Source organism: Panulirus ornatus, chromosome 32, assembly GCF_036320965.1.
Source record: "Panulirus ornatus isolate Po-2019 chromosome 32, ASM3632096v1, whole genome shotgun sequence".
Classification (NCBI taxonomy): Eukaryota; Metazoa; Arthropoda; class Malacostraca; order Decapoda; family Palinuridae; genus Panulirus; species Panulirus ornatus.
In genome coordinates this window covers 6,553,148-6,575,031 of record NC_092255.1, presented here as the reverse complement: position 1 = coordinate 6,575,031, position 21,884 = coordinate 6,553,148, and the positions used below count along the sequence as shown (strand labels likewise).

The 21,884-nt window shown below is 37.6% G+C and overlaps 2 protein-coding genes across 3 annotated transcripts in view; one reads left to right on the top strand and one right to left on the bottom strand.

Annotated features, from left to right (window-relative positions):
* LOC139759022 (uncharacterized) lies at positions 1–7,924 on the top strand. The gene is made up of 2 exons (XM_071680916.1): positions 1–461; positions 6,787–7,924. The coding sequence occupies exon 2, from the start codon at positions 6,795–6,797 to the stop codon at positions 7,680–7,682; it is 888 nt and encodes a 295-aa protein (XP_071537017.1). The 5' UTR covers positions 1–461; positions 6,787–6,794; the 3' UTR covers positions 7,683–7,924.
* Positions 7,925–13,542: 5,618 nt separating this feature from the next.
* LOC139759021 (venom protease-like) overlaps positions 13,543–21,884 on the bottom strand; it is a 35,293-nt gene continuing 26,951 nt past the window's right edge. Inside the window, exons 5-8 of one of the 2 annotated variants that reach the window (XM_071680915.1) lie at positions 20,634–20,802; positions 18,073–18,172; positions 16,377–16,546; positions 13,543–16,058 (exon numbers count right to left, since the gene is read on the bottom strand). In XM_071680915.1, coding sequence (XP_071537016.1) covers positions 16,035–16,058; positions 16,377–16,546; positions 18,073–18,172; positions 20,634–20,802 — 463 coding nt within the window. In that variant the 3' untranslated portion in view covers positions 13,543–16,034. Of the gene's footprint in view, positions 16,059–16,245; positions 16,547–18,072; positions 18,173–20,633; positions 20,803–21,884 lie in introns of those variants that run through there. The other variant, XM_071680914.1, reaches the window with a different exon arrangement.

Here is a 21,884-nt window from a genome sequence, read left to right as displayed (position 1 = left end):
GCTAAACTTTTGTCCACTAACATCGTAAGTCAATAAAGTAAAAATTGGGAATCTACATGACAATATAACGCATACACAAATGTATAGTAAAATATTCACCAGTAATCAGAAAAAAAATAGCCGATGGCTATCAAAATGAGTCCTGATTAAAGGAACAATTGTTATTCCCACTCAATAACCTCCTGCATTTAGTGTTATACTTCTACACTAAACCAACTGAAGAAAAAAGGCCAATAAGTTAAGCTACCCTTGTCGTGTGGTTAGAAAAAAAAAAACTTTATCCGATTATATAATTCGTTTGGTAATATACTCTAAATTACTGTATTGTTAGCAATTATTATGATACGTAGCCCATATATAACATTTTACACCAATATCCCCTCACTTCAATGTTTACGTCTGGGCCAATGACACTGTTTACATTTGTCAGTCCTGGATAGAAAGGGAAACCGCAAATTTTGGTGTGTGGTTGATTTAGGAAAAGTTATTTTAATGATTTTTTAAGCATGTTTTGTGTTTAAGAGTGTTGGAGTGTGATTCGTAGCATTTTATTTCATTGTGTAATGTAAAATTAGGTTGTAGTAATGAATGTAAAGGAGAATGTGAGGTCACTGAAGTAAGAGTAGGTAAAACATTTATTAGAAATTTACATCACTCGTGAACAACTCACCTAATCCACCCTATCGGCTGGTTCTCTTTTCCATTCAATAGAAATCTCCAAAAAAATATGAGTTTTAGTGGCACCATTTGCAGGTTGTAACGTGATTACTATTTGTGTGTTAGGGGCAGAGAGTTTTATGTCCATGTTACCCCGTCTCAACTTTGCATATATGTACCATGTCTTTAACTACTTATGTATGCGTACTCACCCAACTATGCCAAGTACCAATTGTTTACGTTCCTGTAGGCACAGTGCTTCACATTGGCTTGCAACAGATGACTAATTTCAATGTAATTGTTACCATATTATCATTATTTGATTTTTTAATCAAATGATCATATTTCATGAGTTTTTATGGAAATGCCCAGGCAAATTTCTTAGTGAAAAAAATACATGCTTGTTTTAGTTTTGGAATATTTCTTCCACCCTAGAGGAATCGTTGGTTTGTAAAACAGGAGAAAATAAGAGTGTGGGTTTTTATTAATGCTAATATTTCTTACAACAATGTTGTATGGTTGCGAGGCGTGGGCTATGGATAGAGTTGTGCGCAGGAGGATGGATGTGCTGGAAATGAGATGTTTGAGGACAATGTGTGGTGTGAGGTGGTTTGATCGAGTAAGTAACGTAAGGGTAAGAGAGATGTGTGGAAATAAAAAGAGCGTGGTTGAGAGAGCAGAAGAGGGTGTTTTGAAATGGTTTGGGCACATGGAGAGAATGAGTGAGGAAAGATTGACCAAGAGGATATATGTGTCGGAGGTGGAGGGAACGAGGAGAAGAGGGAGACCAAATTGGAGGTGGAAAGATGGAGTGAAAAAGATTTTGTGTGATCGGGGCCTGAACATGCAGGAGGGTGAAAGGAGGGCAAGGAATAGAGTGAATTGGAGCGATGTGGTATACAGGGTTTGACGTGCTGTCAGTGGATTGAATCAAGGCATGTGAAGCGTCTGGGGTAAACCATGGAAAGCTGTGTAGGTATGTATATTTGCGTGTGTGGACGTGTGTATGTACATGTGTATGGGGGGGGGTTGGGCCATTTCTTTCGTCTGTTTCCTTGCGCTACCTCGCAAACGCGGGAGACAGCGACAAAGTATAAAAAAAAAAAAAAAAAAAAAAAAAAAAAAAAAAAATTCTTATTTTATGAGAATAAAAAATTCAGTAGTAAGGAGAGCTGTGAAGGAGAGAAAAATGTGGGGTTAAATCATAAGTACAGGTAAGGTATAGTAAAATATTAGAGAATAGCATAACCGACTTCAGAGTGCTAAACGTAAGTGCAGTCTAAAATTAGCAATCTTCCCTCATTTCAGAGGACATGATCCTTTCTTTTCATACCCAATGGATTGTTTTATGTATAATGTTGGATGGGAAACAGTGGGATAGACAATGAAATTGGCATATCCCCAAAACCCAAAAGGAGTCAATTTCCCTAACTAAGCATAGTGTGGTACCTTTCAGATAGATTCTGACATGTATTTCAAACTATTTTATTCTCTAGAATGGATTGAATACTGGTAAAAATAACTGATCGATTTAGCCCTGTTGTTTTATATATTGTTGAAATTAAACTTGATAGTGTAAATAATTCACTTTAACATGACAATGCATAACTCTAGTGCATAAAACTTGGTATGAAGGGCTGGGCTGTGAAGCAAAGGAGAAGAGTAGGGCAAAATCAACAAGAAAAGGTGTAGGATAGAACCTAACAACCTACCCTAACCTAAGCTAGCATAGCATACTGTCATTTAGCCGATAAATTGTTTAGTTAGTTTGTGATATGAAAACGTTAGTTACTAAAACTTAACCTACAATAACCCAGCCTAGATTTTGTAAGGTACCTTGCTGACCTTAAGTTAATGTAGCCAAACATGTACTTGGATAGCCTAGCCATACTTCATATAGCCCAATGAAGACAAAGATAGACCCAAAAACTATGGAAATGTACATTATTGTTATTACACCATAACAGAAGTTAGTGTACATACTAACACTTACCATATTGTATTGCACTGCATACAGTTCTGCAGCAATAGGGGGATAATGATGGAATTGGTCACCAAGGTTCTGAAATATTTTTGTAAAGTATTAAGTGAGATATCCAACAAAATATGTTTCATTCCTTATACAAGGATATCATTGCAAACATGTCCATGCTTTCTCAATTATTTGCATGTTAGCCCATTTCTGGATAGGTGATGTTATGGCTGTGGCTAAGTTTTATGAGTATATTCATACTGAGTAAGCCTGTTATCACTTATACCAGGAAGGACATCCTTCTGAATTACACTCACTTATGTTTACTCAATTCTTTCCTGCACAGGTGAATAGAAAACTATTTATGTTCAGGGGACACAAGCCACAACCCAGTTTCCAGAAATGATACATCCTCGGTTACCAAACTTCACCTCTCATTTTCCATGGTAGTCCAGACTAACCAGTTCTCTCCTTTTGATCATCACAGAAATAGACCACAGCTTCTCATCAAAAATTAAACCAATCTCTAACTGTAGTTTTAGTGATATTAAGCTCTATACCACCTCTACAAATTTTTTTGACTACAAAAAATTTGAGTTGGATAGATTTTTGTTGTAGCAAATCCTATTTTTCAATAAAAGATCCTTTTACAAAATGACATGTAGCTAACCTGTTCTTCTCTTTCCTGTTGTCTAATAACCTTACCTTAATGAAATCTTACTTCTTTCCCAGTAATTTTAACATTAGCACAGCATTTCACATATTACCAGGTTTTAAAAAATTATGTGATACCAGAAACTCACCAAGACTGTGTAGTAAAAAATCCGTCATATAAATCAAGTTTCACATAACAGGTAGCACATATGAGAGTCACCATGAAGTCAAACCGGACCAGCAGAAATGGAGAAGTGTCAGTAATGGTTTTGATTCCAACAAACATCAGAATAATAGTGGATCGACTATAGCATTGTTTTGTATAAAGAATCTCATAAGTTTCAAGAGAGTTAAACCGAATACTTTAGATGATGTAACATGTTTCCTCACAAAAACTTGTGTATATTGTCTGTGTTGAAGAAAATGAGAAACCATAAATTCATTGAAGAGGATATAAGACAAAGGATGTTTAGATAACAAAATTAAACATCAGTGGAGGGAAACCAAATATTGTAATCATTTCTTAAATGTCACATCTATATTTGTTTGAGATAAACAAGCATGATGCAGAAAATGTCCTAAAATCAGTTATAATTTGACAGTAAGGAATTGCATACAATGAAAATTCTGACGACAGATTAATACCAAATATGTATTCCTAAGTACATATTTATATTACTATTTACAGATGACATGGGGGAATGTCTGCAAGGGGAAAGTGTTAGAAATTAAATGTTTGAAGACAGTGTGTTGTGTGATGAGTATTGATTAGATAAGAAGTGTTAAGAGGTGTGTGGTAGTAATTGGAGTGTGTATAAAGCAGCTGAAGGGGATGTGCTGAAATGATTTCGGCATACGAAGAGGATGACTAAGAGGATTAGTATGTCAAGCATGGAGGGAATATGGAAAGTAGGGAAACTGAGGAGTTAGAAGGATGGAGTAAAAGATGATTTGAGATTTTAGGGCCTGAATATACATTGGTTTGGGTGAATTAGGGGCTATGTGGTATAAATGGCTTAATGTACCTACATAGGACTGAACTAGGGTATAGAGTTTTCAAAAGAAACCTCATAAATGTCTGTGGGGATTGGTTGTGGATAGAGGGATTTAGTTGGTACTGTAAATATTACAGCTAGAGACTCGATATTTTTGGTGATACCTTGCTATCTTTGGAAATAGCAAACAAGTATGAAAATACTTCACAGTTTCCTTGTCCTTCATAGCAATAACTCTTGTTGTTTGAGATGCTTTTGGTTAAGGACCAAAAAGATTTGTCAGTAGATGTCAGGTCATCACTATTTCTTTTTATGAAAGTGGGCTTGTCTCTTTGTAGAACAGCTTTACAATGATTCTGAGCAGAAATGAAAGCAGAATGGGTTTCTGAGGAACTTGAGAGCTTTATGGTCCAGACATCCTGGTCAGAGCCTAACCAATCCTTGTGCTGTACATTGAAATCCCCTTCATAGAGGATTTCAGCACTTGGATGAAAAGATAGAGATTATAGTTGGAGGTTTGATAGTGCAGAGGAGAAGCATCCTTGGACAACTGGATTTCAGAAGGAAGATCAGGGGAGGAGGTAATCAGATGGTGTTCAACAGAGGGAAGGTTAGAATTAAGACAATGAATATTGCAGAAATATATAGAAAAGAGCTAGGTCTAGGAGCTTTAGCTATGGAAGTGGGATGGATCCCAGTCACATGATGGTGGTCAAGTAAGTCCTGGGATCTGTCTAATTCCTCTCAACTGGGAGCACCACTCCAAACTAAAGTCAGAGAGTTCTGTAATGGTTGTTCTGCTGTAAATTGTACAATCTGTAAAAAAGAATAAAAATTGTGTGTGTGTGTGAGTTTTGTGTTGGGAAGTGTTGTGTATGAGAAGAAGTGTGTGTTGGATTGGGGTTGGATGCCAGCAATCTACATGTGATTTGAGGCAAGGGAAAAAGACAACGCTTTGGTTCTAAAATGGCTTACATAACAAACTCCAGAGTGTTGGCTAACTGGGCTACGGCCAGTATCCCTCCCAAAACCCAGGTGGTAGTGCCTCCCTGGTCAGTTGTTGTGTCACCCACTACTGCTACTACAGAATAGCAACAGCAGTGGGTGCTTCCTACTACTGATGACAATTAATACCCAAATGAAGGTTTGTAAAGGGACAGTCACATGAGGTAGTGCAAGGACTCCTTCTAAGTGAACATCCTCTTACTCTTTCCTGCCAATGTATTGTTGATAGACTAGTAGGGGCATAGGCCTAGTTTCCTGCCAATGTATTGTTGATAGACTAATAGGAGCATAGGATCTTAGGCCTTAGGGTATGCCTTCATCTCCCCTTTTGGTGACATACAACTTTAAGATGATCTTAACTATAGCAGAAGTTGAAAAGGTACATCAACAGTCCCTGGGGTTTTGTGTACTAAAAAAAAGTCACTGCCTGGTTGAGGTTCTACGAAAGGCATCTCTTTACAGGCTCTCTTCAACTTATTTACTATATTGTATTATTGGTATACTAGGCCTTACACCCTGAGATCCATCTTCACCTACCTGATGATATAGTGTTAGTTGCTTAACAGACTCTCCTAGTAAAAATTAAACCTTTCAGTCAGCTGAACTAGTGTCCAAACTTCTTATGACACAGGTTGAGATAATTCCCTGCCTCTAGTATGATAATCAAACCCCAAGTCCTTTTACAATATATTCAATATGAATTATGAAACAGAAGTCATATATATCATAAACTATTATATTATTATTAAAGGAAAGCATAAAAGTAGAAAAAGGAAAAATGCAAAACATTTAAAAAATAGTAGTGTGGCTGACTTACCAAACAGTTTATGGTTGCCTCTGTGTGGGGACAGTTGACATTGTTGGGGTCTCAAGGTATGCTGTTTCTCAAGATGTAACAAAATACAGTTCATTCAAGGAAAACTTCTTTCAAAACACAAATATTCCCCTCTGGTATCTCTGAAGGCCAGATGAGAATGGGTTGCTGTTTGACCTTACCTCACCTTGGCATTGTGATGACAAAGACCTGGGAAGGTTATTGTATAGTTGATGAGTCCCTATAAATGAGTATCTGAATGTCACATTTTTGTAATGATTGTAGGATGGGTGATTTCTCATAGATATGTGTGAATTAGAGGGTAAATTTTGATGTAATTCCCAATCAAGAAGTGCTTTCTCAGATGTTCAGAATGCTGTCTCATGGTGAAAGACTGCATTTTTGTTTCACTTTTGACATTCAGTTATGTTTAGCTCAAAAGGTTAGAATCTTTGGTACCTAAGCAAGACTCCTGATTGTTTTGCATAATGTTGATTTTCCAAAATGGATTAGATCTTACGGTAAAAATGATGGATTTCTAAAGCCATCAGAGATGGCAAAGTTGTAATGAAGTTTAGAAAGAGAAACAGGAATAAATTAGGATTGAGTTTCCTTAAATTTCCCAAAATTGAATTGAGTGTGTTTTTAACAAATCTCACAAGATTAATTTAGGAATCTTCATGTTTCAGGTCTAAAGATGATGGACAAAACACTTGTTGTCTCATCAAGTGTGGCTATAGTTACCACAGGTATTGCAGCATGGGCATTATACAAATGGTTTCATACAAGAGAAATTCTGAAGACTTACACAGATAAATTCAGTGACCTAAAGGAAGTTCAGAGACAACTGTTCCATCATTTTGGGGACATAAAGGAACTGCCACAGCTAAGGGAATTGATACCCAAAGAAGCCGAAAACTACCATGTACGATTAGCTCAGGTTTGCAGTGATATGTGTGACAGATATGAAGCAAAAAAGACACGTGTTTTGGATGTTGGCTGTCGGCCAGGTGGGACATCATTTAACCTCAGCACTCATTTGCAGAAAGTTGTAGGTACAGATATCAGTCTGTATTCAATGATTGTAGTTGGTCAGCAGATTAAACAGTTTGCAGAGATTGGATCATCTTTATCTAGTGAAGGTGGAAAGCACATATCACATCACTGCATGCGTGTCCCTGATAAGACTTTAAGAGAACGAGTCATATTTTGGGATGAAGATGTTTGTGCACTTTTATACACTTGTGGAAAATTTAACTGTGTTGTCGTATCAAATAGTCTTACTCACATGCATGACCCTAAGGCATTTCTGGAAAATATTGGACTTTATGTAGAAACTGGGGGGTTGTTAATTATTTCTGATGTTTATAATTGGAATAATGGTCCAGAAGAGTTCTTAGGAGGAGAAGGGGAATGTTTGACACCATCTATATTGAAAAAGCTGTTAAAACCCATTTGGACCCTTCAGGAAGAGAACAACATGTCATTTTATATTCCACGGTGTAAGCGACTTGCAGAAATTGGGAATGCTCATGTTACTGTTTGGAAGAGAGTAGAGAATCCTGAATTTCCTGGTCAAGATTAAGCAGAATACTTTGATAAAAGAAGCATATCTTGGGGAAATGGGCAGTGGTACTTATAAAACAGCTTTATTCGATCCAACAAGTATAAAATGCTAGGCTTGTCAAACAGAGATACAGCTCAATCATTGTGACTGATATCTGTCAAGACAGTCTGTGTATTGATTTTTTCTAAAAGTCTCTCCAGTAATTGTATATGCTTTATACGTTATAACATGTAAAAACTATCCTTAAACAGTATTGTTATTTTTGCTTATTTCTTCCTCCTTATTATTATGATTATTATCATTATCATTATTCGTCTGTTTCCTGGTGCTACCTCGCTGACATGGGAAACAGTGATCATATATAATAAAAAACATTATTATTAGTCTTTTTACTATAATTATAATTTTTACCATTATTAATACTTTTATTAATATGTAGCCCCAGGACCCCTTTTTTGGGCTTTTGAAGCTTCAAATCTGCACTACAATCAGTAGCAAGGAAATAATGGACTCCTTTGGAGTGAGAGGGTCTTTGAAGAAATGGTGCCTCTTTTCTTCCATTGATATTTCTTCGTTGAAGGTGATTTTCCACTTGTGGTGTAAACTCATGCAAATGAAGTCTTGGTAACACCTATTTTTCTTCTTGTGGATATCTATATATCTATCAATATCTCTAACCCCTGTTCCAACTGAAACTCCCTTAAGGGGATGGCCACAGCAATAGAGTCTCGATAACTAGAGTGACACCTCTGAATGCACTTATCTATAACAAATAAGAAACGTAAAAAAATTGAGATGAAGTTGCTAGCCTGGATTTAGCAGGAACCTTGTCATTGATATATTAAAGGGTAAGCAGTTTTCTTAATTTCTTATGAATAATTGGTAGACAATAGTTCTTACTAGAAGGTAAAAATATTGAGGATCTCATTTGCATTGTATTTTCCAAACAATTTGTTTTTCTGGTCCCAGTTAATTGTTTCATGTATGTCATATTCTTAATAGAATTACACTAGTTTTATTTTGTTTGCTTTCAGAGTGGTACATTTGCAGTTTAAGGAATTATGCTTATTTTACTAATTGTACTGAAAGGTGTGGGTTTATAACTTTCCATAGACATATTATGACCTTCAAGTTGTATGAATACACAAGAAAATAATGTTTTGCTATAAAAGCAGTAACAGACTCAGTGAGTGAGGCTTCAGTCATTTTACTTGTGGGTCAAAAGAAAGTTATTTATATGACTGAACTCTAATGGCAAGGGTAGTGATGTCATGGCATCCAGCAGAGTAACACACATTGAACTTCTTAAAAGGATCCTTGTCATGCAATTTTTGATTGTTTCACTTCATCCGTAATTTTTGCAAACTATATACTTTTTCTAACCTGACTGGCTTGGTTTAAACCCCCCAACCCTACCTCATTAATCATGCCACATAACAGCCAGGAATTGCTAAACTCCATCTGCTTGTGGTTATGCCATGAGCTAAAAGTCAAGTTCAGTGGGCTTGTATCATCAGAGTACAATCTCCTCAAAGAACTTAATAACTCCAAGGGAGTCCATCCTTTCCCTTCTATTGATTGTAGGCACAGCCTTAAAGCAGGGCGCCCCACATGAACCCCTGAGGAATGTGTTTGGTATGTGTATGCCCAGTATTCCTGCCCAGAGTGTAAGTATAGCTTAGTGCTACCGCCCAGATCTCTAGAGAGAGGTCAGATCTGCACTAGCAACTAATCTATCCAGTGTTGAGTGTTTGTGTGTGTTTAATTACCTGTTCATATTGACCCATTTGTACTGTATGGGGAGGGACTTTTGCACGTATGGAGCCCCCATCTCTTGAATATTATCTGCAGTTATACAACTTATAAAATTCATATATATACTATTTGCGTTGTGTCTTCAATTAAATGATTTCATTCATCCACCAATCATATACTATAAAAGCATTTCTTTGTATCTTTTTTTTAACAGAATTCTTGCATAGTTTCATGTTATGCACGTATGGAGCCCCCATCTCTTGAATATTATCTGCAGTTATACAACTTATGAAATTCATATATATACTGTTTGCGTTGTGTCTTCAATTAAATGATTTCATTCATCCACCAGTCGTATACCATAAAAGCATTTCTTTGTATGTTTTTTTAACAAAATTCTTGCATAATTTCATGTTATGTTCTCTGTCAGCTCTGTTCTTATATTTTAGAAAAAAATGTTCACTTTCCACGTGATTGATCAATTTTAAAAACTTAAAAGGTGATCAGGTCACTCCTTACTCTTCTTTCTTCCAAGTTTGGAAAATTTTATTCCTCTAGCCTTTCCCTGTAACTTAGCTTTCATAATTCTGGTACCATCTTTGTTGCCCTTCAGTTAACCTTCACTTTACCTGTTAGTGCTTCATTAAGTGTGATCAAACATGAGAGGCATTTTCTAGTTTTACCTTTATGGAGGATATGAACAGCATGCTATTCCGATATTTGCCAGAAGATAGTTTGTTTCGTTAATTATTCTTCAAATGTAGAACTCTGGTGACAAGTTGAATTTGATGCTGACTCCTAAGTCCTTTTGACACCTAGAATCCAGAAGCTTATTTCCTGTTAGATCATGAAATTGGTGAGGCATTTTTTTCACTCACATGCTCATTACTTTATATGTGTTTGGGTTGAATTTTATGAATCATGAATCAGACTACCTTTTGAGTCTGTTTAGGTTCCCTTGTAAATTAATGCAATCCTCCCTGCTTTTCACTTCTCACCTGATCTTGTGTCATCTGGAAACATATGCAGGTATGAGTTCATACCTTCAGGCAAGTCAGTTACATAGATCAAGAAGAGTAATGGTTCTAGAACAGAATACTGTGGCACTCCGTTGGTCACCTAAAGGCTCCTCTGAGATGCATCCTTAGTCCCCTTCCACTGAAACACTATCTATCCACTGAAGGAGTTGCCCCCTGATTCCTATCTGGTTCTTAATCAGCCTCCCACGTGGTTACAGTGTCAAATGTTTTGTGGCTGTCCATATTTAAACAGTCCAATCAGCCTTCTTTTAGGTCCAACATAGAATTCACTCTTTCACAGTAATCTGGGATTTGTTACACATGACCTCCTTTTCCTACAACCATACTGGCTTTCTCAGCTACTTCTTTGTAGAAAGTCCTATTTGCTTTCTAACTACCTTTTCCAGAACCTTATAGACTACAATAATCGGAGACAGATTCGTTGTCTGATGTCTGTCTTCTGTTTTATAGATTTTTCCCCTTGGCTCTCTGCCTCTCTCCAATGAATCTTGAACATTATTACAGGAGGTTTATGGAGGATATCTGCACACATTTTTAGCATGTGGTGAAATTTTTTCAGGACCATGAGCCTTGTATGGGTCAAGACCTTTTAGTATTTTATTTGTCTTTACCAGATACCTCGATGTTTTCAAAATCTCCCCATTCCATCTTACTGGTATTTAGGCTATAATGTCTTCCACTGTGAAAACCATTTTAAACTTGGTTTTTAGTTCTTCACATATCCTACATCATCCTCAGCAATTCTTCCCTCTGAATCTGTTACTCTTATTAGCTGCTCTTTAACTGACGACTTGATAAATTTAAGAAAAAGATTTAGATTTTCACCTGCATTGTCCAAAGTACTCTTTTCAAAGTACATTAGACTGACTGCCTTTCTAAGGATTTGAATCATGGACTTACATTGTATATCTGTCTGTATGGTTTTCTGTGTCTGCATATGACTGTTTTTGTATCAGTGAATTAGGGATGCAGAGAAGAGTAAGAAGACTAATTAAGGTTAGAATTACATTATATACTTATTCTTAAACATATATTTTGTAGAAAAATAATCTAAACACTACAATTTGCATTTCAAGGAAAAAAAAACGATTTCTTGAATGAGACTTTTTTTTTCATTCCTGAGTACCATGGTTGGTAGTAGTTAGCAGACAGCCATCAAACAGGGAGGTATATTACCAGTACTATCTGCCTGGTATTGGAAGGGTTAGTGATGGCTGCATAGTAAGCAAGCACTTCAATGGTTATCAAGTTGCTCTCCTCTGACCAAGGTAGCTGTCTTTTCTTTCTGCCTCACCCACACATGGACTGCTGGCATTCTGTCTCAATCATACAATCTCTCCTTATCACATATAACACTTGAGAACACACTTAATTCACACAACTCATTCTTTGTAACTTGAGATTTTCAGCAGTGAGTGCTGTGTGCTAGCCTTGCCTTTTGGCATACTGGTTGGAACAATAGATAGAAGCAATAGATAGTAACATGAGACAGGAGCATCAGGTAGGATTAGTAGGTTGGAACATTAGGTAGAAGTAGTCGATACTAACATTAGGTAGGAGCCTCAGAAAGCATTGTGCTTGAGTTGCTCTCTGCCAGTGGCCTGTTAAGAGTGAGGCACTAAAAGCTATGAAGCAGCACTGGATTTCACCAGTCATGAAGACTTTTGCCTTGGCCACCCCCTTAGAGGAGTCACCAAAGGGAATGGGTAGCAGAGATATAGATAGATTGCTGTAAATAAAGGTCATTTTGAAAAGTGATAGTTAATACTATGAAATCATTAGAAACGGAATGAAAATATATATAAATTCCAAGTTACATCCGTGTCATGTCATTTAAGCAACTGTCCCAGCACCTGAAGAGGTAGTAAAGATTCTGGTGGTTGGATGTAACTTGATATTGACAGCCTCAATGACTCTGACAGTTGATGGGCCTGACACCCAAACAACCATGACTGTTACAACAGCACAACTGAATCCTGCATTATGTTTCACTTTGCAAATACAGTACTTAAGATTTTTGTTTTACTGAGTATTAGTTTGAAATAAGAGGTGCTTTCCATTTTTTTAACTATATTTCTTCAGCATGAAGTTTTGGAAACTTTATCTAAACTGTTACACAGAGTTATTCAAACTTCATGAATTCTTGGAAACATTTACTAAATGTTTTCTCTACCAACATATGTTCATGTCTGTTTATTAAGATTTTTAGATATTTTCATTCTTCAGGTATTTGTGGTTTAGAAAAAAATGCTTTCCCAGAAAATCCACCAAAATGGCACGCATTTTTTGGATATACCTGCTATTAGATACCATTTAAAACAACAATTTGCTATCTGTCGATGAGCCAATTGCTAATCCATGCACATGGTTTATCCCCTATTCCATGTGATTTAAATTTAAATTTACAAAGCAGTCTCGTATTCAGTAATTGATGGAACGCCTTTTGGCGGTCTATATATATATATATATATATATATATATATATATATATATATATATATATATATATATATATATATATATATATATATGAAGTCAGAGGGTTTATTTCTGAGTTCCATTAGTCATACTTGACATTAAAAAGTTCAAGTAAATGTATTAGATGAGATAATTTGTTGTGGAAGCCATGCTGGTATGTCTGCATTATTTCATGATCTATAAATTTCACAATTTTCTTTCATTACTTTTATCATTTTACACAAAATGATGTTAGGCTCATTGAGCTGTGATGTAATGCATATATTTTATTTCCTTTTATAAACAGGATTAACATTTGCCAATTTCCAGTTTTCAGGTACCTTACCCTCCATTAGCGATTTGTTATATATCTTGTTTATTGAACTTATCATTTGGTATCTGACCTCCTTGAAGAATCTTGGGGATATGTGATCAGGGCTAGTTGATTTGTCTGGGTTTATTTGGTACTTACAAACTTTTACTTTCCATTCCTTTAATTGTTCTTCATCAGACCCCCAAAGAATTGCTTATGGCTGAGGTATGGATGATTCTTCATTGAATGTATATATATGGTTGGAGGATTCATTCAATATGAAAGCAATTTCCTTGTTCTCTGCTACTCTGCCATGCTTGTTTATTTGTGGTTATATTGTATGTTTGACATACTCTGTCTTAAATATGTGAAAAACTTCTTGTGGTTATTTTTGACACTTATGGAAGTACTTTTATTGTTTTTGAATTTACTCTTCTTATGACCTTAACTTCAGTTTCTTGAAGACTTTGTTTGTATTGAGATTTAGTTCTATTTTTCTTAAACATTCAGGTCAGACTGAAGTTTACACTGGCTCTTTTCATCACTGATACTACATCCTCTTTTGCAATAAGAAATAATTTGTTTTTAGAAATACTCAACAACTATTATACCATAAAGGTGTTTTATCCAGTACTATTGTTAACTCTTTGTGTTCTTTTCTCAGATTTGGGTCTTCTGTAATCAGGGATCAAGAATTTCTTATTGTTTATATTAAATCCTGTACTTAACTCTAGTCCAATCTTATAATAGCTGTTATTATTCAGAGCCTCACCTACCTTTTAGCTGATCAAGTCTGTCAGTGGTGAGAGCAAGACTGAGGATACTTTAACCTTAGTTGGTTTATTAGTTAGTTGGGTCTGTAACAGCATTGTCAATCAAGCTGATTAGTTTATTTATCTCTTGATCACCTGCTAACTTATCCCATTTTACATTTGAACTGTTAGTCACCAGCAGAGATAACTTTCTCACTGTTTACAACAGATTCTATTTCATTGTATAGCATTATGTTATCCCTCTTTTGATGCCAAAAGGCAAGTAATTTTTATCTGTTGGCATCATCAATGTACAGAGTATCATAAGTATCAGAATCTAACTTGCTTACTTCAACCGCTGCTAGGGTCTTTTCATCATGAATTAAGACACCATATCCTGCCTTGTGCAGATAATCATTTATGAACAGTTTGTATCCAGACATTGTTAATTTGGTGAATAAATATCTATTCTCATAGTTTAACCAAGTTTCTGGGACTATGATAATGTTTGGTTTACTTGTGATAGCATATGATATCATCTCATTTCATTTTGAAATAATGCTCCTCTCATTTGTGTATATAAAACAAATGTTGCTTTCCAATTTGCCAGGGCCTGGGGAATCAATTGTCAGAGCCCACTTCTCAGGTTTATTGTTATTATGTGTGCAGCAGTGGGAATGGCAGGTCAGTCTACCTGCAGTTGGTTTATGACCTCAGTTTGACCTATCCTTTCCTGTTCCTCCACTGAAAAGTGACAGGTTGTCCTACTCTGCAATGTTCAATACCCTCCTTGTTCTTAAGCTGTGCCTGGTGTGTAATCTTTCTGTGAATTGTCTTGCCAAGTTCCCGATCATCCTGATTCCCACTGTCAATCTTTACAAGAACTGGGTACATAATTAGCAGATTTCTATAACAAAATTGCTTGATATATTCTTCACGCTTTGCCAAAGGTAGGATTTCTCAATTCCATTCGGACTGAGGCCATTCATAGCATAGAAGCTCAAGTGATGGCCAATAAAGTCCTATGACTTGATACAAAAAACATTTTTCTCCTTACAGACAGCCTCGATTCTCCTCATCCACACCAGGCTGCATACTTGCCTCTCTCTCCAAAACTCCTGCATTCACCTCCCTAACAACCCCATCCATAAACAAATTAAACAACCATGGAGACATCACTCACCCCTGTCGCAAACCGACATTCACTGGGAACCAATCACTTTCCTCTCTTCCTACTCGTACACATGCCTTACATCCATGATAAAAACTTTTCACTGCTTCTAGCAACTTATCTCCCACACCATATACTCTCAATACCTTCCACAGAGCATCTCTATCAGCTCTACAATATGCTTTCTTCAGATCCATAAATGCTACATACAAATCCAACTGTTTTCCTTAGTATTTCTCACATACATTTTTCAAAGCAAACACCTGATCCACACATCCTCTACCACTTCTGAAACCACACTGCTCTTCCCCAATCTGATGCTCTGTACATGCCTTTACCCTCTCAGTCAATACCCTCCCATATACTTTCCCAGGAATACTCAACAAACTTATACTTCTGTAATTTGAACACTCACCTTCATCTCCTTTGCCTTTGTACAATGGCACTATGCATGCATTCCGCCAATCCTTAGGCGCTTCACCATGAACCATACATACATTGAATATCCTACCAACCAGTCAACAACACAGTTGTCCCCTCTTTTAATAAATCATGTGAATAGATTATGTGATGGATATGTAGATACTTGCTACATATGTCACATTAACAAGTAGCCATGTGACTCATCAACCCTTCTGACAAACAAAATTTTACCATATACTTTTTTGTCATCTTTTAAGTCATGTTTTTGGGAGGTAATAATGGTGAGAGGCATTATAGCCCTCAAGGAGCGAGTTAGTTACTCAAAGGCAATTTTCTTGATCCAAGAGAGGTGTGCCCTACGCCGGAGGTTGGTATGGATGCCTGGGTACTGGGCTTGACCACAGCCATAGCCCTGGGAGACTGTGCCTGCTAGCACAAAGTGACCATTGCTGTCACGATTCATGAGTGGACCTCCGAGTCGCCCTGCGGGAAAACCAACAGCCAATATCGTTTAAAGCCATCTCAATCATCTTTCCAGGGCAGTATTCACAATCTTCAAACCTTCCTCCATACCTGCCTTGATATTAATATTGCTCAGCCATTTACCAATTGCATTATTCTATTTATTTTGTCGAAACCAAAAAAGGTTACATACAAAAACACATACCATTAGTAAGATTGATATGGTGAACATGAGTGATACTTTATATAATCTTAAGAAAGACCTCACAAATTGTACATTAAAGAGAGAATGATCCCACTGAAATGGGAGCCAAAGATGTAAGCTGCAAGTTGACTGACCTGACAAGCGGACTTGCCTCCTTCCGGATGGCCCATGCAAAGGAAATTGTCGTCGATACCCGCAGGGAATTTGATTTCATAGATAAACAGCTGAAGGTAATTCTGGTCACACACCTCAGGCCGGAACACTGTCATGTTCACCTTATTTGGTACGTTGCTCCTCTTCCCACCTGCAATCCCCAACACAAACCTGATCCAATATGTTATATGATAATCAATAAAGAAAACAGACAACTGTAATATTGCCAGATCAACTGTAATTCAGGAGCAGATTCTGCTTGATAGTCTGATAGCTGTGAGCAGTTGGGCACACCTCACTTACCAGGCAACATCACCATTCAAGGTAAATCTCACCACCAAACCAATAAGAAAACCAATGTTATAACATCAGCCACTTGCAGCCTAAAATTGGGGTGATATCTGTGGCAAAGGATAACTTTTATGATAAGCATTAACACTAAGCATACTGCCATCCATGAAAATGTAAGCCTTTGGTATTATGGTTCATAGAGTGTCTCCTTGGTGTAACAGATGGATCACTGGGTTTTTCCTTGATGTAAGATATCTGATGGGTCTTTAAGTCTCTCCCTGGTGCTGTATAGTAACTGATGGGTCACTGAGTCTCTCCCTAGTGTAGTAAGGAAATTGATGGGGCACCGAGTCTCTCCCTGGTGTTGTAAGGTATTTGACAGGTCATTGAGTGTCTCTCTGGTGTTGGAGGGTAACTGATAGTCAATTATTATTCCCCTGGTGTTGTAAGGTAAGTGATGGGTCACTTAGTGTTCCCCTAGTGTTACAAGGTAACTGATGGGTCACTGAGTGTATCCTTGGTGTTGTAAGGTAACTGATGAGTCATTGAGGGTATCCTTGATGTCGTAAGGTTGCTGATGGGTTACTGTATGTTTCCCTAGTGTTGCAAGGTAACTGATGGGTTAATGAAAGTATCCTTGGTGTTGTAAGGTAACTGATGGTTCATTGAGTGTATCCTTGGTATTGTAACCAATGGGTTATTGTATGTTTCCCTGGTGTTGCAAGGTAACTGATGGGTTAATGAGTGTCTTCCAGGTGTTGTAACTGATGAGTTATTACTGTATGTTACCTTGGTGTTGTAAGGTAGCTGATGGGTTACTGAGTGTCTTTTTGGTGTTGTAAATGATGAGTTATTGTCTCCCTGTTATTGCAAGGTAATTAATGGGTCACTAAGCATCTGCCTGGTGTTGTAAGGTAACTAATGGGTTACTGTCTGACTCCTTGGTGAATTTCCCTGATGCTGTGATGTAACATGTAGGTGAGTGAGTTTTCCAGGGGTTGTAACATAACCTAATGAGTTAGTGAGTGTGCATCCAGTATTAGGGCAGGGGAGTATGTTGGAGAGACAGATAACAGATGGAAGTGGTAGGTCATTGTCCATCATGTCATGTGAGGTGGGAACTGATGAGTTCATGAATGTACGTAAGATTTTTTAGTTGTATATGGTATGAGGGTGAGGACAACCTCCCTGCTGTTGTGATGTGCAACACTGGTCCATCAGTGAGTGTTCTTCAGGTATCATGACATGTAAACAAGGGATAGGTGAAGTGCCTCATATATTATAAGGAGTAACCATTGCAACAATGATCATCTCCTAGGTGTTCTCAGGTGTAACTAGCACACTACCCACCCCTTTATTCATGAGAAAGAGATAACAAAAACTGACCATACACGGTAGCACCCCATCCAATCAGCATCAAGTCATGGCCAGTCAGGTTCCGGGCCATCTCATCTCCCCAGGGCAGACACACAGGCATGATCCCCTTCTGTGGCAGAACCAGAGGGATGAGAACAGTTGTGTTTAATGCAAGCAATTCAAAGTTTACCTGGAAGTGTCATGGCATAGGTAGACCTACCTAAACATATACACAGTTTCTCATATGGCAAGTTGCAAGCTGCCTCTCCTAAAGGAAGATAATTTTTTGAGCTTCAAAGTTCTTCAGGAGAGCATGTATCACTCTTGTTATGGACTTGGACAACCTTCACCATGAAGATCTGGTAAAAAATATTCAAGAGATGATATCCCAGGAGGCCACTCTATCCATGGTGTGCTTTGCTTCTGCTGCTCAACAGTGCGAGTTGCCTTGTGACACTCTGCACTATTTTGGGGTTACAATGAGCTATGGCTGAGGCCAGCATATCATTTTCTTATAGTTTGGATCAAGATAACAATACTGCTCAAGTTGTTATCAATTAATTTTATGTGTGCCATATTGTTGTAACTGTTTAGATATTTACATATGATGTCTGACTTATGCTGTTAGGGCAGCTGCCTGCCATATTGCATCTCTAGCATTATGAGCCTATGGGCTGATATGTTGAGTGGGCATGAGGCTTTGTGGTCATAGGTTGCACTTTTGTTTTTTCAGGGATTTTACTGCTGAGGTTTAACCCACTTGATTTAAACCTAATGTGCAAATGAACAGTCCTTGCTTTGCCTACTTTAAGTGATGTTTTCTGGCAGCATACTTAGTCATAAACTGTATTGATTTTAACATTACCACTAAGGAAAGTTGGCTCATACCATAAAGTGCATTTGGAGTACGAGTCCTTTTGTAGCCTTTATGATACACACTGATTCCTTAGTCTCTCTCTCTCTCTCTCTCTCTCTCTCTCTCTCTCTCTCTCTCTCTCTCTCTCTCTCTCTCTCTCTCTCTCTCTCTCTCTCCTGAAAAACATAGTGTCTTCCACCTGATTTCCTTTCTGGAAACAGCCCTACAGAATCATCAGTAAGCAAGAAGCAGTGTTATAACTAGTTTTGCATTCAGTTCTTCAAAAGGGTGTAACAAAGCCTTAATATGCTATCTTCGTAACTCAGCAGAACTGACGAAAGTAAGCAGCAAGATTATGTTTGTTCTGCTTGCATGTAAAGGAAGTGCATTGTTGCTGAGCAGTGATTTGTGTGTATATTTGTCTTATGTAAGTGAAAAACTGCAGAGGTTTCTGAGTGAGTTTGGAGAAAAGTGTGTGAAAGGAGAAAGTTGAGAGTAAATGTGAATAAGAGCAAGGTTATTAGGTTCAGTAGGGTTGAGGGACAAGTTAACTGGGATGTAAGTTTCAATGGAGAAGTATTGGAGGAAGTGAAGTGTTTTAGATATCTGGGAGTGGACTTAGCAGCAAATGGAACCATGGAAGTGGTAGTATCACAGGGTGGGGAAGGGGGCAAAGGTTTTGTGAGCGATGAAGAATATGTGGAAGGAGAGAACGTTATCCTGGAGAGCAAAAATGGGTATGTTTGAAGGAATAGTAGTTCCAACAACATTATATGGTTGCGAGACATGGGCTATAGATAGTGTTGTACGGAGGAGGGTGGATGTGTTGGGAATGAAATGTTTAAGACAATATGTGGTGTGAGGTGGTTCGATCAAGTAAGTAATGTACAGGTAAGAGAGATGTATGGAAATAAAAAGAGGGTGTGTTGAAATGGTATGGACATATGGAGAGAATGAGTGAGGAAAGATTGACAAAGAGGATATATGTGTCAGAGGTGGAGGGAACACGAAGTGGGAGACCAAATTGGAGGTGGAAGGATGGAGTGAAAAATATTTTGAGTGATTGGGCCTAAACATACAGGAGGGTGAGAGGTGTCTAAGGAACAGAGTGAATTAGAATGATGTGGTATACCAGAGTCGACATGCTGTCAATGGACTGAACTAGGGCATGTAAAGCTTCTAGGGTAAACATGAAAAGGTCTGTGGGGCCTGCATGTGGATAGGGAGCTGTGGTTTTGGTGCATTACACATGACAGCTAGAGAATGAATGTGAATGAATGTGACCTATTTTGTTTTCCTGGAGCTACCTCGCTGAGGCAAGGGATAGTGATGCTCTTTTCCTCTGGGGCAGGGTAGCAACAGTAATGGATGAAGGCAAGCAAGTATGAACATGTACATGTGCATGTATGTATATGCCTGCATATGTGTATGTATATATATATATGCTGATATGTATATGTTAATATGTATATGTGCATATGGGGGCATTTATGTTTATATATGTGTATATGAGTGGATGTGCCATTCTTTTTTTGTTGGTTTCCTGGCACTACCCTTGCTAATGCAGGAAACAGTGATTATGTATAATGATAAAAACATTATTTTTTTCATATATGCGTTCTTCCAAGTCACATAGTTTGTGCTCAGTGTTTATTATACTGATATGTTGGAGACATGCACTTTGCTACCCTTCACATTAAAGTTACCAACTTTTACTACTCTTTGTACAACTCACCTGAAGGGGCACCTGAGTGGACAGCTTGAGGAGAACCAGGTCATGGTAGGCTTGGGGGTAGACATAATCTGGGTGGAGGACGACCTCCGCAATATCGTAGTCCTGATGCATGGCTCCATCATTGTCGTTGTTGTAGTCAAACTCTCCAAAGCGTACCACATTCATTTCTCTGTACACAATAGATTGTTCATATATCATTTTTATAGGTTTAAGAGAAAGGAAAGATTATTTCTACTCATAAGACAGAGAAACACATTGATACATTCTATGGTTTGTAATGAGGTGTAAATCATATTATTGCAAATGCAATCAAGGGTGTCAGCTAGAAAGAATATTTGGTACTGGATGCAGGTGAGGATTCTGTTATATGTGATCGTTCAGCAGATGGGGTTGCATTTTGTACAAAGCCTCTCATACTGGAATACAGACAGGGAAAAAAGCTGGGGCTTCTAAGAAAGCCTTTTATTGTCATGTGATGGCTGGGAAGTCTCTAGAGGACAATTATTCGATATCGGTAGCTAGAACTCCTGATACAAGCAAATGTTTATCACAAATTAAAAGTTCTCGGGAAAATGAACATAACATACATTGCCTTGGTCTCCTGGAGAGGGCAAATTTATCTATTCATTCTCTTTTACAAAGTAGAATGTATCTCATTAGCTTATGCTTTCCTGAGTCTCTCTCATATAGTTTGGTAGGCAGGATATCATCTGCATGACTTTGGTAAAGCTTAATTCACTAAACCGGAATCAATTTTGGGGTATGAATCAGTAACTCAAGCGTGGGCATAATGAATAATGTCTCTTATTCAAGCAGTTAAAAGATAGATGCTGAACTTCAAAGTCTCAAAACAGACAGACTTCCAGTGGTGAAAATCATACCTCGTGGACCCCCTTATCTTGCACTTTACAGGATCCATGATGCAGCAAATGGATGCAAATCTTTCACAAGTAAACAACTTCCCATATAGTACACTGCTTATGTAAGCATGCCTTCAACTGGTTGCTTATTAAGTGCAAGTTCAATCGCACCATTGATTGGCTGAGAGAATGAAAGTGCTAATGTAAGTTAGAATACTGCAAGGTTTGATGCCATATTAGCCCTTGAAATTTAAAGTATCTTAATAAAAAGGAATGATCTAAGTGAGTTTAAGTTATTGCCAGGTTAAAGGTCCACAAAGAGTTGGTGATGTGAGTGTCCTACACACAATGAAGGGGTGCCAGTCCCCAGAGGTAAACAAAACTGGCTGAT